The sequence below is a fragment of the Rhincodon typus genome, chromosome 1 (assembly GCF_021869965.1).
Source record: "Rhincodon typus isolate 14 chromosome 1, sRhiTyp1.1, whole genome shotgun sequence".
Lineage (NCBI taxonomy): Eukaryota > Metazoa > Chordata > Chondrichthyes > Orectolobiformes > Rhincodontidae > Rhincodon > Rhincodon typus.
This window is the reverse complement of record NC_063332.1, coordinates 140,419,155-140,438,786: the sequence shown is the minus strand read 5'-3', so window position 1 is coordinate 140,438,786 and position 19,632 is coordinate 140,419,155. Positions and strand designations below refer to the sequence as shown.

Below are 19,632 nucleotides of genomic sequence, written 5' to 3'. Positions count from 1 at the left end.
TACTCATGGCCATTCAGGTGTTTACAGGATTCTTATTTGTGAAACATCAGTTCTGAATACCAGTTCCTATAATTGCTGTCAGTAGGGAGGTAATGCTATTGAGTTAATGAACTGAATTATCAAATCAGAGGTAATTCATTCAAGTCTTACTATGGAGACTTGATTACAAAATCAAGATTGAAATACCAATGGTAGTATTGATTGAACAATGTACTGTTGGAGTTGTCATCTTCTAGAAAAAGCTGAAAAGCAGAATTCTCTCCAGCTTAATGGCCAATTTTATTCTTCACATAACATCACGAAAATTATTATTTGGGAATTATCTCCTCACTATTTGTGAGAGAATGCTATGTGCACATTTCCAAAGGGACAACACCACAAAAGTACCTAAGTAGCTGTTTAGCACTTTGCAACCTTAAGGTTTCAGGATTAGAATTCTCTCCATGACTCTGCCAAGAATTAAGTGATATTGTGGATGAAATGGCAGAATGTGTCGTGCTGAAACTGACCACTGCCTCTCTGCACTAACCTGTAATTTCTCCTTCATTGGCCACCCCATCGTTGTTCACTTCACAAGTGAGAACCAGTTAACGGCAGGAGCATTGAGTGATTTATGCTCAATTAAAACTTTGTTTTCCTCCCATCTTCCCCAGTAAACATTAATTTCTTGGTCTATCCCATTAAAGGTGGATGTAAACACAGGATAATAACAGTTAGGGCCAAAAGTCTTCTGATGGAGAGAGAGGAAACCTAACAAAAGTCCGATTTTCCTTTGTTTCAGGCCAAACATTTACCACTGGAGTTCTAGGGTTCCAATGTGTCCACCCCTCCCTCATGATTTGAAGGAAAATAGCTCCTTCAAACCTGTAACATTAATACAATCATTTATGACATTTTCATTTTCCTTTCTGCTTATTAATATCTTTCCAAAATGTAAATAAGTCATCATGTTTTAATTTTTACAGAGTTTAAAAAGGATATTGAGTCTTCATTAAGCGAGCCTCTACTTCTTAGGTTTTTAAGGAGATCTTACCATAGTTGTTTCATGTATCGACCCAAAGCTATTAATGAAAATATTTATTTGTACATCAACTGGAATATCTGGAAACAAAAAGAATAATAATTAATTTCACAGTTTAAGCACTAAAAACCTACAAGAACATATTTAATTTGGAGAAACGATTAGATCAATTAGCACACCGATGTTTATTTTTCTCCCACTCTAACTCTCCTTTGTAAGCATTTAACTGTTCTTTGAATAAGGCCAGTGTTCTTAACCAAACTGATTAATCTAAACAGATATTATTTTTTAGGTAAAGAAATTATTCCAATAACTTTTAAAATTATCCTTTTTTCAATTTACCCAAGTCATTTGTTCTTCCTTTTCAGGTGATACGTATTTTTCTGAAATTCAATATATACTCAAAACATAAACTCAAAATACTCAATATATTTTTCTGAAACTTAAGGATCTTCTTGTGGAGCAGTGGTAGAGTTCCTACCCCTGGGCTGGGAGGCTCAGGTTCAAGTCCCCACGTGTTCCAGAGGTATGTAATAATATTTCTGAACAGGTTGATTAGAAAAATAGGTTAAATCAAAAAAGTATAATTCATTCCCCCTTAAGCACCATCTTTATAATGCTATAAATGATCATATATTTTCTCATTCATCCACTCTACTGTTTTCAACCTTTTCTGTGCCATTTCTTATACTTCCCTCCTAGAATTTTCATTACCTTTGCTGGGAGATGATTAACTAAACACAGTAATGTGTGCATGGTCTGACCAGTGGAGGACTTTTGCTTAACCTGTGAAGACTTCTCCTATACTGTTATGGCTCTTTACCCCACCATTCCTTTAACATCTTCTGGGGACAGCTCTGCTGTATATGAGGAGGGACAGAGCAGATTGAATGGCCTATTCCTACCCACAATTATTATGTTCGCATGTAACTTTATATGTTTAGGCCAACTTCTTTAATTCAACTTCAACAGACTCATCAAGTTGAGAGAGCTCTATCGAACAGCCCATTCAGAAACTGAGTCAAAAGTAATATCTGTGTGTTATTATTTGCTAATTTAGTGCTAATTGGGAAATGGAGGCAGGAGTGGACATTAGACCATCAAGGAGTCATTCAAATTTTACGTCACAAATATTAAAAAAAAACTAATTTGGCAATAAAACAATCACATCTTTCACTTTAATCCCAAATCACAACAGGCACTAGAAAGACAGCATTAAATTTTAAAGACTTAATTAAAACTTTTGTCAGAAATGACAATGATTGGGATTCAGGGATTCCCTTGCTACTGTTTGCCGTTAAGGATGCCTCTAATTAAACCAAAGGACTCAATTCTTCTGAATTGATATATAGACACAAGGTCAGAGTCAATGTGGTAACAAAGATTGATACATTTCTAATTCAACAACTCAAGGACATTAGAGAGGATTGAACATGGATCGTTACACAGCCAATTTATTAAGAGATATGAGTAAATTTCATTGACCAATATAGCCCAAGAGATACCAGTTTTTGTAACTCTGGATAAACTTTATCAAGGTAAAGTCGTGTCTTTTAGAAAGAATAAGCATACCACCAACTTCCTGAAGATTACCCAACAGAGTCACTGAAGGATTATGCAATTGCATTTCAGTTGTGACTGACAATTTAACTCTTTTCAACCAAATTTGGGAAGCATATTTACAACACTTAGCCAATTTGATCATAAACTTGACAAAAAAAATGATTTTGGCAAAACCAATCTTTATGGGCACATTTATGAGACAAGGCCAGTTAGCCACAGAGTGTTGGTGTCATAGCTAATGGAAACAGACCCTTTGATCCAACTAGTCCCACCTGCCTAAATTTGGCCCATATCCCTCCAAACATTTCCTCCTTCTGTACTTATCTAAATGTCTTTTAAACGTTGTAACTGTACCGGTTTCCACCAGTTCCTCTAATAATAACCACTGTTTAAAATGTTGCCCCTCATGTCCTTTTTAAAATCTTTCTCCTCTCACCAATATGCCTCATTTTGAACTCCCCACTTTAAGGAAAAGACCTTTATCTGTGCACCTCATGATTTTATAAGCCTCTATAATATCACCCCTCAACCTCCTACGCTCCAGTGAAAAGAGTCCCAGCCTATTCTATTCAGCCTATTTGAATGATTCAAACTCTCCATTCCCAGCAAGATCCTGGTAAATCTTTTCTGAACACTCTCCAATTTAATAATATCCTTCCTATAACAGGGCAACCAAAACTGCACATTGTATTCCAGAAGAGGCCTCACCAATGTCCTGTACGACCTCAACATGACGTCCCAGCTCCTATACTCAAAAGGACCGAGCAATGAAGACCAGCATGCTTAAACATCTTCTTAACCACCCTGTCTGTGATGCAAATTTCAAAGAATTACATACCTGAACTCCTAAGTCTCTCTGTTCTACAACACTACCTAGGGGCCTGCTATTAAAATTGTACAAGTCAAGCCCCTCTTTATTTTACCAAAATGCAATACCTCATTTATCCAAACAGAACTCCATCTGTCACTCCTCAGCCCATTAACCTAATTGATCAAGATCTCTTTATAATCTTAGATAACCTAAGGTCATCACCAATTTTGGTGTCATCCATAAACTTACTAATCATGCCTCCTATATTTTCATCTATATTATTTATATAAAATGACAAACAAAAGTGGGCCCAGTACCGATCCCTGTGGAATACCACTAGTCACAGACCTCCTGTCTGAGGAGCAACTCTCCACCCCCACCCTCTGTCTCCTATTGTACAGCCCAATTTTGTACCTAATTGACAAGCTCATCCTGAATGCTATGTGATCTAACTTTTCTAATTAGCCTACCATGTGGAATCTTATCAAAGGCTTTAGTTAAGTCCAATTAAGCACCATCTTCTGCTCTACCTTCATCAATCTTTCTGGTTACTTCCTCAAAAAACTCAATCAAGTTTGAGACACAATTTCTCTTGCACAAAATCATGCTGACTATCCCTAATCATTCCTTGCCTGTCCAGATACAGGTAAATCCTTTCTTTCAGAATCACCTCCAACAACTTACCCTTCATCAACGTCAGCACCTGCAGAAGTGAAAATAAGGGCTACCTGGGATTGTCCAGAGCCTAAGACAAAACCAGATATTTTGAGACATGTGTAGATGCTGTTGGAAGTTTGCTGCAAATTTTAAGCGTTCTACTGGCTCCATTCACAAATTTGTTAAAGAAAGGCAAAAAGTTTGAATAATCAAGCAGTGTCAAAGTTCTCTTAACACGTTAAAAGTTGCGTTTCTGAAGAAGGGTCCTGACCTGAAACGTCAGCTTTCCTGCCCCTCTGATGCTGCGTTCCTCCAGCTCCACACTGTGTTATCTCTGACTCCAGCATCAGCAGTTCTTACTATCTGTTACCACCATACCTGTTTCAGCAATACTGAATTATACTAAGCTATTTAATGAATTATACTAAGCTATTTAAAGCGGCTGTTGATGCTGAAGGATTGACGGACACTGCGTTTGCAGTTTGTTTCAGATGTCTCAGGTTCAGACGCTAGCTGAAAGAAAAAAAACTATTCAGCGACTGCACAGACATACACTGAAAGGAAACTGGCGGCAGTTGTTCCAGGCTGATCCTGAGGAAGGCACCATTATATGGTAACGCCTCACTGAGGTTTAGGTGTTTCTAAGGATATTATTAGCTTAAAGGGAATTAAGTGAATTTGAATTATTTTCTGAATCTGTAAATAAATCTTTCCAACATTCTATTTTGTCCAGTGTCTCTATCTTGAGGGACAAACTAATTGAACTAAATAGTGTCACAAAGATCAGTGCTGTGCCACAATTATTGGCAATACATATTAGTGACTTAGGTGAGGAATTGGATATGATGCCAAACAAAAAGTTAATACGTAAGGTAAGATAACACAAGATTAGATAGAGGATTTGCTAACCAACAAAAAGCAGAGAGTTGCAATAAATGGGTCTAACTAGTAACTAGTAGAGTACCATAGGGTTTGGTCCTTGGCTCTCAACTATTCAAAATGTATTTGAATTACTTGGATGTGGAAACAGGAAGTACTGCAGCCAAATTTGGAAATGACATTAAAATTGGTAGAAAATAAGTTGCAATGAAGAAATAAGAAATTACAAATGGAAATGGATGTTAGGTAAATGGGCCAAAATTTAGCAAATGAAGTTTAATGTGAATACGTATGAGGTTATCTATTTTGGTCGGAGGACAGCTGGAGTAGCTGCGACTGTACTCATTGGGGTATAGAAGAATGAGAGGTGACCTTATTGAAACATACAAAATTCTTAGGTGACTTGAAAGGCTAAATGCAGAAAGATTGTTTCTGCTAGTGGGAGACGAGGTCAGGAGAGCATAATCTCAGAATAAGTGGTCATCCATTTAAGACAGAGATGAGGATGAATTTCTACTCTCAGAATAAAGTACCTTTACAATTCTTTACCACAGAGGGCTGTAGACACTGTCTTGTTAAGTTTATTCAAGGCTGAGGCTGACAGATTTTTAATCAGTAAGGGATTATAGAAATTAGGGAAAATAGTTTAGGATTATAAAATCAGCCATGTTCTCATTGAATGGTGGAGCAGAATAAATGAACTGAATGGCCTATACATATGCTCCGATGTTTTACGGTTCTAAAGGCAGTCAAGCCATCAGGTCCGGGTAGCCTGCATCCAAATGTTTTAAAAAGGAAGTTGCTTCAGCGTAAGTGGGGGCATTGGACAAAATATTTCAGAACTCACTGGATTCTGAGGGATCGGAAAACTATTAATGGTACGTGGTTGTTCAAGAAGAGGGATACAAGAAGCAGAAACTACACGGCAGTTAGCCTAACATCTAGAATTGGGGTAATTCTAGAATCCATTATGAGGAAAGAACTAGTTCATTTACAAAAGCTTAACCCAATGAAAGAGTAAACATGGCTTTGTGAAAGGGAAATCATGTTTGGCAAATTTCCTAGAGTCCTTTGAGGTTATAACAAGCTGGATTGATAAAGGGGAATTGGTGGGATGTATTTGGATTTTCAGAAGGTGATAAGGTGCCACATAAAAAGTTATTGCAGAAATTATTATTATTGTTCACAGTACTGGGCGTAATATAATCCAATACATGGACTGAGGATTGGTTAACACGCAAGGGATAGAAGGCTGGGATTAATAGATTTTTTTTAAAAAAACAGTTTGAGCAGACTGCCACAAAGATTAGTCCTAGAGCATCCTTTATTTACTAACTACATTAATGAGGGAGACAGGGGAGGAGTGAAATTTGTTGATGATACAAACATCAGTGGTAAACCATGTTGTGATGAGGATGTAAGTATGTTGAGTGAGTAGGCACTTGACAGTGGAGTTTGAGGCAGGAATACGTGTGGTTATACATTTTGTTGGGAAGAATCAATAGGCAGAATATTATTTAAACAGAAACTGCAAAGAAGTGTAGCACAGAGCAGTTTGGATGTTTTTGTGCATAAAACACAAAAGTGGCATGCAAATGCAGCAAGTATGAAGGCAAATTGAATTTTGGCCCTTATTTCTAGGAGATTGGAATTTAAAAACAGTGAAGTCTTGTTACAACTGTTCAGGATGTTGGTGAGGCTCTGCCTAGAATACTGTGTACAATACTGGTCCCTATACTTAAGGATGTATAGCCTTTGAACTACTTAAGAGATTCACTTGACTGATTTCTAGGATGGCTGTTGACCCATGAAGAACAGCTGCACAGAATAGATCTTTATTTATTAGAACATAAGAATAAGGGGTGATCTCACTAAAATATACAAATTTCTGATAAAAAAAAATGCTACAGATAATGGAAATCTGGAATGAACACAGAATGCTGGAGAAAATCAGCACATCTGACCAATATTGTTGCACTAATTTAAGTTTATGATGCTAATTTTAGGCCAACTCTTCTCCCTTTCAAAATACATGCATAATTCAATCAAATTGTATTTGCCGATGCCTCAGGGTGCCTTTACCCTAAGATCATTAATTAATCCTATCACCTTACATACTACCAAATCTAATATAACTTGCTGTCTGGTTCATTTTAGAATTTGCTACACTAAGAAATCATCTCAAAAGCTATAACTCCCTATCCAGGCTACCAATGATAATTAATTTTTCCAGTTCACAGAATCAAAAAAGTGTTACAGCACAGAAAGATGCCATTTGGTCTGTTGTGTCTGCACCTACACATTAAATGAGCATCATTACAAAGTGCCAACCTTTTGCCTTGTACATTATTTGTATAAGAATAATCGTCCAATCTCCTCCTGAATCCCTCACTTGAACCTGCCTCCACCATACTTCCAGCCAGTGCATTCCATACCCTAACTACTTACTAAATGTAAAGGTTATTTGTTATGCTATCCTTTCTTCTTTTGCAGATCACTTTAAATCTATACCCTCTTGAACTCATTCTCTTTCCTTTTAGCTAATATATGAATTGAAAATCAACCATGATTATTCCCATTCCTTTATGTGCCCAATGTTTCTTATACGGCTTCCTATATTATTGGTACGATTAGTGGGCATGTAGACCATTTCCACTAACACTTTCCCCTTGCTCTAACATTCCTCATTTCTACCCAAACACAGATTCAAAATCTTGATCTCCTGAACGAAGATTATCTCTATCTGTTATACCAATGACTAATTGTGCTGCCCTTTGACCTGCAGCTAGTTTGCTATTCTTACAGTCAGAGTCAAACAGCACAGAAACAATTCTTCAGTCCAATTTGTCTATGCTGACCAGATATCCTAAACTAATCTAGTCCCATTTGCCAGCATTTGGCCCATATTCCTCGAAACCTTTCCTATTCACGTACCCATCCAGATGCCTTTTAAGTGTTGTAATTGTACCAGTCTCCACCACTTCCTCTGGCAGCTCATTCCATTCTGCATTAAAAATTTGCCCCTTAGGTCCCTTTTAAATATTTCCCCTCTCACCTTAAATTTATGCGTTCTAGTTTTGGACTCTCCTGCCCTCAGAAAAAGACCTTGGCTATTCTGCCTATCCATGCCCCTCATGATTTTATAAACCTCTAAACTTTATCTATAAACCTCAACGTCCAATGCTCCAGGGAAAATGGCCCCAGTCTTTCCCTATAGCTCAAACCCTCCAACCCTGGCAACATCCTTGTAAATCTTTCCTGCACCTTTTAAGTTTCACAACATCTTTCCCATAGCAGGGAGACCAGAATTGAACACATTTTCCAAAAATAACCTAACTAATATCCTGTACAGTTGCAAAGTGACATCCCAATTCCTGTACTCAATGCAGTGACCAATAGAGGCAAGTGTACCAAACGCCGTCTTCACTATCCTGTCTACCTCGGACTCCACTTTAAAAGGAACTATTAACCTGCATTTAGGTCTCTCTGTTGAGCAACACTCCCCAGGACCTTACCATTAAGTGTACAAGTTCTGCCCTGATTTGTCTAACCAAAATGCAACACTTCACATTTATCCAAATTAAACTCCATCTGCCACTCCTTGGCCCATTACAGTAGACACAGCACTGATCCTTGTGACCCACTGCTGGCACTGGTCACATTCTTCTTCAATTCAACTTTTCAACAATTCAAGCTAGGACAAGAGGGCATAGCCTCAAGATTAGAGGGAGCAGATTTAGGACTGAACTGAAAGGAATTTCTTCACCCAGAGGGTTGTTAATCTATGGAATTCCTTGCCCAGTGAAGTATTGACGCTACTTCAGTAAATGTTTTTAAAAAAAAGGTAGATTTTTTTTTGAACAATAAAGGAATTAAGGGATACGGTGAGAACGCAGGTAAGTGGATCTGAGTCCACGAAAGGATCAGCCGTGATCTTATTGAATGGCGGAGCAAGCTCGAAGGGCCAGACGGCCTACTCCGGCTCCTAGTTCTTATTATGTTCTAACTTGTTTATTCCTTACTATTTAATGCTCAAGAAAAGCAAAGAACTGCAGATGGTGGAAATCAGAAACAAAACCAGAAACTGCTCGAAAAACTCACAGATCTTGCCAGACCTGCTGAAGAAAAAGCAAAGTTAACCTTTCAGGTCCAGTGACCCTTCTTCAGAAGTATTTATACTTTGGACTTAATACTCAATCTTGTCATCACGTAGCCACATCTCTGTAATGGCCATCAGATCATATTTATTTGCTTCAACATGCAGCATGATTTTATTTCCTTTGTTATGAATACTACATACATTTAGATGTACAGCTCTTAGTGTGGTCTTTTTGTTACCTTTGTAACATCTAGTCTTGACTATTGGAACATTCTTTGATTGTTTTCCCCTCTCTGTCCATTTTTTGAACTTAATTCCTATTTTTCCATCGAAATAACTGCACAGAGGCCGGGTGTCTCATGAACAAGTCACCCTTTGTTTAGTAGTGCACAGGTACACTGGCTTTGGCCAGCCAGTTTGGAGTCAGTCCTTCACAGAGGTGATTCTAATCTCCTGGTTATATTGGTCAGCCAAGGCTTTCCTGATTGGGGTTGTTTACCTGTGCCAACCAAGAACTACACAGCCAATGAGCTCAAACTGTTCCAATCGTTATATCCCTCCCCGACTAAGTCCAGGGATGTAAGTCTGGTCTTTTGCTTGTAACTTCCCTTGCAACGCTTTCACCCCAGGTCTGGTTCCTCCGACTCGGACTCAGGCACAGGTGGCACGTATCAGACCATGGCCCATCTTTTGTGTGGGAGCATCGCAGAAGAGTCTCCTCCTCTTCTTCTGGTGGCATCGGTATTGAGGCCACATCCATTCAGGACTCTGAGGTTTCCTCTACACTAAATGGGGAGCGGGGGCCACCTGCGGTCTCTTGGGCCTTCTAGCTGTTCTGAGGGGCCAGATATGTTTTGCTCGTGCCCTGTTTGTGAGGTAATGGCTTTCAGGCAATCCAGGTGTTTGTTCTGAACCGTATCACCTACCTGAATTTTGTAAGTCATGGGACCTGACCTTGCATCAGCCTCGCCTTGTACCCATACAGGGCCATTTCCATGGGTCTGGCACCAAACTTCATCTCCAAATTAAATTGTATCTCACTTAGAAGAGGCTTTTGGCAGGCGCTGGTGTTCCTGCTGCCGTTTCACACCTACCCCCCCTCTTCAGGTCTGGAAATAATCAGATTTAACCTGGTGTGGAGTCTTCTGCCCATCAGCAACTCTGCTGTTGCATGTGGAGTTGTCCTATAATTGAACAGGAGCTGGGACAGTTTGGTAACAATTGAGGTTGTAGGCTTCCTTAGCCTGCCTTCAACATTTGGACTGCTCTTTCCGCTACAGCATTGGACAACGGATGGTAGGGAGCGGTCTTTATGTGCCGAATGCCATTTGACTTTAGTAAATATTCGAATTCCCTGTCGGTAAATGACATCCCATTGTCCGTGACTGATACTTCTGGGAGTCCTTTATCACAAATGATGCTTGCAGCTTCTCAAACGTTATTCCCCAGTTTGTTGAAAGAACTTTATGCACGTCCAACCATTTTGAACGGCCATCCAAAATGACCAGGGACATTAAGTCCATGAAAGGACCGGCATAGTCGACATGCAGCCGAGTCCATAGTTTACCCAGCCATTTCCATGAATGTCGGGGCGCTGCTGGTGAAAAATGTTTATCTTTGTTGGCACTCCAGGCACTGCCCCACCAACACAGCTATGTTGGCATCCAACCCTGGCCACCAGATAGCTTCTTGCCAGCATCTTCATTTTGGAAACCTCTGGATGACTGTGGAGAAGTTTGGCCAGTATCTGGTGGCAACCTTTAATCAGGACAATCACCCTTGCTCCCCATAATAATATGCCATCCTCTATGCTGACCTGGTCTTGCCAGGACCAAAAAGGTTTCAATCCTGGCTGCCATGGCCATTTTGTTTCCCCCATTACCACCAGCTGTTTCAGTTTCACTAGAACAAGATCTTTGTGTCCGCACTCAGATATTGCCTGCATGGCTGAAAGGGTGTCCAGAAAGATTAAAACCAAATAGACTCTTCCAGGGGAGGCACTGTCTGCCAGTGGTAGGTGGCTCATGGCATCCACATTAGCCACTTGGCTTCCGCGTGTTTTAATATGCACTTTTACGTGCTGCGAATAAGAGCCCAATGCTAAATTCTACCAGAAGCTATGGGCAGCACCCCCTTGTCGTCCTTCAGCAGCTGTAACAGGGGTTTGTGATCTGTTACTGTGGCAAATTCTCATCCGTAAAAGGTACTGGTGGAACTTCCTCACACCAAAGACAACCGCTAACCCTTCCGTCTCTATCTGGGCATACTTGCATCTGGCATCAGCCAGAGTCTGAAAAGCATACGTTATCAGACATTCCTTTCTGTTGGGCCATTGCTGAGCCAAGACCACCCCAATACCATACTGGGAGGCATCGCACGTCAGCACCAGATCTCGCTTGGGATCTAAATGTTCCAACACCTTAGAATGATGACAGCTGCTTTTTCACTTCCCTAAAGGCTGCTACTTGCCTATGCAATCATTTCCGAGGCTCACCTTTTTTCGATTAAAAAATGTAAGGGTGCCAAGGTGGAGGCCAAGTTATGTATGAATTTTCCGTAAAAATTTACTAACCCAAGGAAAGACCTAAGCACTGGTACAAACATGGGAGCCAGGGTTCCTTTGATCACCCTCACTTTCTCTTCTAACAGGCGTAACCTGGCTTTGTCAACTTTGTAAACTTTGTAATCCAAGTAGGTCACTTGGGGTGCATGGAACATATTTTTTCAGTCAAAGACATACGCTCTCCTGGGAGAAATGTTTAAGCTTTATTTTCCAAGTTCTCTTTATTGGTCTTCCCTGGTATTACTAAGTCACCCAGATAAATGGCACCCTGGAGTAACCCTTGTATTCTCCATGGTCCGCCGGAAAAAGCTGATAGTATCCCAAATGGCAGCCTTGTATATTGATACAAACCTTTATGGGTATTAATTATAGCGTACTTCTGGGACTCCTCATCCAGTCACAATTGTAGGTAGGCATGTCTCATGTCCAGCTTCATGAAGGACAGCACCCCCCTGCCCAACTTTGTGTACAAGTACTCTATGTGAGGACTGGAGTATTTATCCAGCTGCAAGAAGCAGTTTACCATTTACTTAAATCCCCAAAAAGATTAAATGAGCCATCGGGCTTCACAAACAGTATGACCAGCGCTGCCCATTCTGCAAAATGCATGGGTTCGATGATTCCTTTGCTCTCCAGCCTCCTGATTTCTGCCTCTACTTTTGCCTGCAAGGCAAATGACACTGGGTAGGCCTTGCAAAAAGCTCGGAATTGTGTCCTAGTCAACATGTAAAGTGACTTTGGCCCTTTTGATTGTCCTAAGCCCTTCTTGAAAAACTCCTGGGTATTTCACTAAAACATCACTGAAGCAGCCATTTTCCAATCAAAAAGTGTTGAGCCAGTCAAGGTGAATCTCTTTCTCAACCAGTTCTGCCCCATGGGAACTGGGTCACCATTTAACCAAACATTACTTTCAAATGGCTCCAATTTGGGTGTCACTAAGCAATTTAATTGTTCCAACCCACATGTAGGGAAACTATCCAAGGTGTGCACTCTCCTGGGTACCAGCCTACAAGTTTTCCTACTCAAGTCAGGCCTTTTAGGACTCCTTTGCTGTTCCGAGTCCGCACACTGGCAGCAACTACAATGGTTTGCAGCCCACATCCTGAAGAACTGTTTAGCCACTTGGCCGAGGGTCAGCTTTGTTGTGGGGTTCTGCTGTGCATGGCCTAGGGCCCTCTGGCTCTGGACATGCCCTGCATGAAGCTCTGCGATTGTATACACTCAAGCGGTGTTCCCCAAGCTTTGTTGGGCAGGTGAGAGAGTGTCCAATTCCATTGGGATGCCCTGTGGTTCCCATGCTCCACTTGTCACAATTTCTAATGTGAAGGCAAGCTGCAGTGTCTGTTTGAAGTCCAGCTGGGCCTCAGCTAGTAGGTCCTTCTGCATGGTTACATCATTAATCCCATATACCAAACATTTCTCAGCATCTCATTCAGTGTTAACCCAAAATCACATGCCTCTGCCATCTATCATAACCTCAAAGATCCCAATACAAATTCCTCCAGTTCTCTAACAGCCAAATAAAATCAAAAGCATCTCAGGATTAGAGGTGGTTTTGGGATCATAATATTCCTTAACCAACTCGGTCAACAGTTGGAAGGTTTCAGTGCCTGGTGCGTCTGGGAAAGTTTAACCCCTTATAACTAAAAATGCTGCAGGTCCACACACAGTCAGAAGGATTACTCTTTGGTTTTCATCTGCCCAAATGTCATTTGGCTGGGAAAAAAATATTGCATTCTTTCCACATACTGGGCCCAGTCTTTGACAGCAGGGTCAAATGAATCAAGCTTCCCAAACAGAAGCATGATGCCAGGAATGCTTACCCCAACTCCAAGATGACAGTTGCAAGCAAATGTTCTTTAGCACATCCGGTTTTCTCCCATCGCCCCTGAAATAACTGCACAGAAGCCAATGTCCCATCACCAAATCACCCTTTATTTACGAATGCACAGTACACTAGCAGACTCTCATCTCCTGGTTACATTGGTCAGCTGAGGCTTTCCTGATTGGCCCAGGTTAACCAACCCAATCAAGAACCTTGTAGTTAACAAGGTCCATGTGGTTCCAATCACTACACCTAGCTTACCTTATTTCTATTCTTTGATATACCACATCTTTCCACATTTGATCCCTTTCCCCAAAGGTTTACCTTAGAACATTTATTCCAGAGTATAGATTCTTCTGGCATGACAGGGGAGGAGGTTGCAAAAGAGGAGACTATGTTGTAGTATTGATCAATTTTTACTGCAATAAAAGGGATGATATCTAAGATGATTCGTCAATTTAGGTACAATGGTAGACCTTCAAAACAAAAAAGAAGAAGGAGAAATCAGGCTGAAGTTGACTAAAGTGGACTCTGGACAGGATATTTATCAGAAAATCAACATCTGAGCAGTGGATGTCATTTGAAAAGGCAACAGTGAAAATGCAAGATTGACATATTTCTGTAAATGTGAAGGGTGTGGTAAACACTTCTAGGGAACTCTGGATGTCAAGTCAGGTACACAATTGGATAAGAAAAAAAAAGGGAAGCTTATGGGCCAAAAACAAAATAGAAACCCTAAAGGAGTAGAGAAAGTGCAGGGATTATTTAAAAAAAAAGAAATTAGGAGAGCAAAGAAGGGGCAAGAATAAAATAATGGAGTAAAATAAAAGATAATCTAAAGGCATCTTAGAAGTAAAATTAGAAGCAAGGGGACAACCAGGGAAAATAGGCTCAACTAGAAACCAAAGTGGCAATGCGTGCTGAGCTGGAAGACGTAGGTTAGGTTTTAAATTAATACTTTCTATTTGAATTTACTATACAGCAGAACGATATAGGAGAAATCAGGGATAAACCTGAACAAATTAGCATCAGGAAAGGAGGAGGTATTAATATTTTCAGTGCGTTTAAAGTTGGATAAATAACCAAGCCCAGATAAGCAGCTGTGAGAGGCAAAGGAAGAGTTTGCAGGGGCATTGACATTAACTTTCAAATTCTCTCTGGACACAGGAGGGGTGCCAGATGACTGGAGGACAGTGAGTCTTACATCAGTGGTAGGGAAACTATTAGAAAAATTTTTGAGGAACAGAATTTATCTCCATCTGGAAAGAAGATGTTTAATTTAGGACAGTCAGCATGGCTTAGAAGGGGGAGATTATGTCTAAAAAAATTGTGGATTTATTTTTAGATGACGACTAGGTGTATGGATGAGAGCAATGTATTTGGTGTAATCTACACAAATGTCAGTGAGGCTTCTGTAAAGGTGTTGTTTGGGAGACTGGTCAAAAAGTCGAGCGTCCATGGCATTCTGTTTCCAGAGGTGTGCTTGGTAACTTGCTGTTTGTACTGTAGGTTAATAACTTAGATGCAAACATAGGAGGTTTATCAGTAAACTTGCAGATGACCCAAAAGTTGGTTGTATAGTAAACAGCAAGGAATAAACCCTTAGATTATAAGATACAGACAGACTAGTCAGATGGTCATAACAGTGGCAGCTATCCAGAGAACTCTCGATATCAAGGAACGCACAGGATTGGATAAAGAAAAAAGGGGAAGCTTATGGTACATATCATGGGCCCAAAACACAATAGAAACCCGAGAGGAGTAGAGAAAATGCAGGGGTTATTTAAAAAAAAGACACAGCAAAAAAGGGCATGAAAAATCACTAGTGGTTAATTCACGAAAAGTGTGAGTAATGCATTTTTTGCAGCACTAACAAAGGCAAGGCAGCACATGATGAATGCTAAGACTCTGGGCTGTACTGAGGATCAGTGGGACCTTGGTATGCATGTACATAAATCCCTGAAGAGACATAAATAGGGTGCTTAAGAAGGCCTAAGGAATACTTGTCTTTATTAGTTGTGGTATAGAATGCACGATCTGGGAAGTTATGACTGAACTATATGAGACACTGGTTAAGCCACAGCTGGTGTAGCCTCTTCCAACGATGATCCCCACCTTTCCCAATACAAGTGCCAATACACAAAAACTGAACCACACTTATTCTATAAGTCTAAGAGTCACATATTCATCTCAATAATTTTATGTACCCAATGAAAATTTGGATGTCGTTGACATAATAATCCAGAGATTATACCTTTTGAGGCTCTGCTTTTTAATTTATTGCTTCATTCCTTATTCTCTATGCAGAACTTATTTTCTACTCTGTTTATGTCATTGGTATCTACACAGCAATGACCACTGGATCTCTTGTCCCACTACAAGTTCCTTTCTAGTGGAGCAGATGTTTTGAACCCTGACACCAGGCAGGCAACACATCCTTCTGAACTCTCTCTCTTTCTTGAAGAGAACTTTGTCCATGCCCATCACTACGCTATCCCTTACCACCACTGCATTTTTTTTTTACTATCACGCCCTCAGCTTGTAAGGTGTGCTGAACCAAGATTCCATTTTCATCTGCTCCTTCTCCTACAGTGCTTGCTCTCGTCTACACAAGTGAGGCACCTCAAATTTGTCAGATGGTTGAAAGGGCTGATAATTCGGACTACAGTATCTTCTGATCCCTTACCTGCCTTCCTCATGGTCACACCCTAATGTCCCTCAATTTCCAGATGCAGCCAGCTTGCCACTCTAAGGTGTGCGGCTGCCTTCTGGAACAAAGTGTCCTTGAATCTCTGCAAGTCCCAGTTGCATTGCAATGTCTTTAATTTAGCCTCCAATTCAATAGTTGTAAGTTGAAGTTCCTGTAGGTTTAGGCATCTTCTACAGACATGTTTCCCTGGACTACTTCCAAGTTCAGAAATTCCTACAGTCTACAACTGTGATACAATGTCCATCTCTTTGTGTTTTGTATATTAATTAGCTAAATGTAATTCATTAATTTAATCAGTCAAGCAAAACTTTTTTTAAAATCAAGACCTTTCTGTATCTATTAAATGTTAACACCACTTAACAACTGGAAGTTATACTAAGCACATACCGCCCAACTAGCTGATTTGTCCTTTAATGCCATTCTCATTATTCAATGCTTTTCAACTGTTTGCCCTGGATCTCAGCAGATGAAGTGGCATACTGCCATACTTCTTTTAATCTTCCCAAATCGTATATATTCTTCACCCAAATCACCAAACTCCCAAATCTTGCACTCTTTGCCAGCTGTACTCAATGATGACTGCACTCCAAAGGCCATATACTTATACTGATTGTTACGTAGATGTGGCAACTCGGCTCTGCTATTGCTCAAGAACTAGTTTTAGCCATCTACACTACACTTATACACTACAGCTGTTCTAACAGAGAATTTCCTTGCTTTAAGCTTTGGAGCAGCTTTAGAATTTAAATTTGACTTAAACAGCAAATCTTAGTTAAATGCTAAATGTTAGAAGCAACTACCCTGGATTTTAAAGAGAGATTTAAAACTCCCATTTTTCAAAGTCCCAAGCCTTCCATTCTGCACCAGCTGAACTTATCATTTAATAAATTTTGTCTAATAGCAGGACCACAACTAGTGCTGGACACTGTGGTTTTAGAAGCACAGGCTAGCGAGCATGGTTGAAATGCTGTCAACTGCAGACAGGCAAAGGAATGTGCTGTTTGATTCAGTCCTCAAGTCTTAATGCCTATTCACCAGATAGCAAACGGTGCTGCAACTCATCTATGTGGTAGGTAGAATATCTTTTTGGCTTGATGGCAGCATTGGGTTAATGAAGAATGCCACTCACGTACTTATTATGAAGTAGCAGCATGTGACAGGTAGCTTCACTTGTTGCTCACTTTTGAGATACTTTATCTTTCCATGAGTACAGCGGGTGCCTTTCAGGGCCAAAAGTGGCAGCCATAGGCTCTTTCATGAGTTTGCGGGATATACAACAAGTGGTGATCTGGTCAGGGTGGCCAATATCATAAAGGATAAGTTTTGATACATCCTACCTGTTCATCAAACTTGCACTATGTTCAGATAGCTACAGCTCATGGAATCATAGAATCTCTTCGGCCCCTAGAGTCCACACCAACCTCCCGAACAGCATCCCATCCAGACCCAGACCCACCCTATCCCATTATTTTTCTATTTAGAAAGTTTCCAATAAGGTTGATTTTGTAGCATGTTAATGTGTAGGAATCTCAATATGTATACTGACCAGTGAATACAGATTTACCGCATAGCCATAAGGTATAGGTGCAGAAATGAACCATTCAGCTCATCGAGTCTGCTCCACCAGTCAGATCATTATGATTTGATAATTCTCAACTCTATTTTACTATCTTTTCCTCACTGCATTTGATTGTCTTACTGATTAAAAATCTATTTATCACGGTCTTGAATATACTTAATGACCCAGCCACAACAGCCCTCTGTGCTAAAGAATTCCACAGATTCACTACTCTCTGAGAATACAGATTTCTCCTCACCTCTATCTTGAATATGCACCTCCTTATTCTGAGACTCTCCCATGAGAAACAATCTTTCCATATCTATACTGTCAAGTCCTCACAGAATCTTGCATGTTTCAACAAGGTCACCTCTTAATCTTCTATATTCCAATGAGTGCAGTTCCTCCATAACCTGCCACACATGAGTAATGTGGTAATATGAATTTCAGTGCCTGTGTGATGCCAGGTACATAAGCCATATGTCTCAACCACTTGCAGACCATATTAAATAACATGACCTTTTAACTATCCAATAAGGAAGTGTGCCAACTGTGTTCAAGGAACCTGTGCTTACAAAGCTCTGAACTTAGTGTGTAGCACAAACATGATTCTACTATTGGATAATATACACCAAATAAGCCAGACTGTACCAAGAATTAAATATCACACGTGTAGCGCATTTCAATTGTATCTGGAGAAACTACCCATATTCACACACAGGACCCTAATTTGTATAGGCTACACATCCCTGAACGTGTAGGCAGAAGGAATTTTTATATACATTGCAACTTCCTCATGGAGAATGATCATGGAAACTGTTACAAGCTGGCAGTCTTGTTTCAACTGAGTTTTTATTGACCTGGATGTAAATTGGATGCCTGTACAGAGAGCCACATGGTAGAGGTCCTGTGACTACAACAAGCCAGGAGGCATATTGGTACAGTATTGCATTAATTTCCCAAGCAGAGATTTCCTATCGTTTTTGTGGTGCACATGGGATGCCCTGACCACAGTCCGCCTGCCTGGGCTATAATCAGCGAGCTAAGACTGAAAGTTAACAGATCCTGCTGCATCTCCTTGTAAACATAGTTCAAACAATGAGGACCTTCTTCTCATGCTGAGTAGACTGGCATTCCCTTTCAAAGTTTGATTTCTTGCATCTCAGTCCTGATGACTGCAAGAAGAAAAGCGTTGACCTCGTGTCTCTCTTTTGCAATGATTCAATTCTGTACAAGAAAGCAACTATTTATGTATGTTGCTGTCGATACTAAGCAGATCCCCTTCATGATTGTAAACTAAGCACATGAAATGATAGATATCCTAATGGAAGTAAAGGCACAATGATATTGATATCAGTTTGGCATTTAATTTCTTACGTTTGCAGCATATTTATAAATTGTTAGGTTTTCTCAATTCATTCATACGCCAACTTCTCAAATGGATTCTTGAGCCTCCTGAGAATGAAAATTAACTCGTCCTGTTGATTATGAATCTTTGCTCACAATAAATCTCCATTTTAAGGATCCTTATTACTTCCAATGCACTGACTTATAAAACGAGGCTGGGTAAAAATAAATTTGATATAATAAAACATTTACCAAAATACATTGACACTCGAAGGATATGAAATAACCCTTAATGTATAATGCATTTACTGCTATGCTAATAAATCTGCACAAGGCACTCTACATAAAATGTAATCATCATTACAATAGCCTAATGGTGAATGTTTGCTGCTGTTCTTACACGTGAAGTGACACAAACCTTTGAAATTTGGCCGTATTCTTGGATCATATGAAACAAGTAATCTGTTGAGGATGTTGCTGGTGGAATTCGCAGGTACTCGTGCAAGGTCTTCAGCAGACTGCTCACTGTAACAGACAAAAACTTTGTGAATGTTCAATTTGCTTGGAAGATCATAAGAAATGCAAACAAGAGTAGGCTG

The 19,632-nt window shown here is 40.1% G+C and overlaps 1 protein-coding gene across 5 annotated transcripts in view; it reads right to left on the bottom strand.

Annotated features, from left to right (window-relative positions):
• glrbb (glycine receptor, beta b) overlaps positions 1 to 19,632 on the bottom strand; it is a 168,715-nt gene that overhangs the window by 101,481 nt on the left and 47,602 nt on the right. For 4 of the 5 annotated variants that reach the window (XM_048598598.1, XM_020531754.2, XM_048598587.1 and 1 more), the window contains exons 3-4: positions 19,452 to 19,558; positions 1,034 to 1,101 (exon numbers count right to left, since the gene is read on the bottom strand). In XM_048598598.1, the coding sequence (XP_048454555.1) occupies positions 1,034 to 1,101; positions 19,452 to 19,558 (175 nt within the window). Of the gene's footprint in view, positions 1 to 1,033; positions 1,102 to 13,416; positions 13,481 to 19,451; positions 19,559 to 19,632 lie in introns of those variants that run through there. The other variant, XM_048598605.1, reaches the window with a different exon arrangement.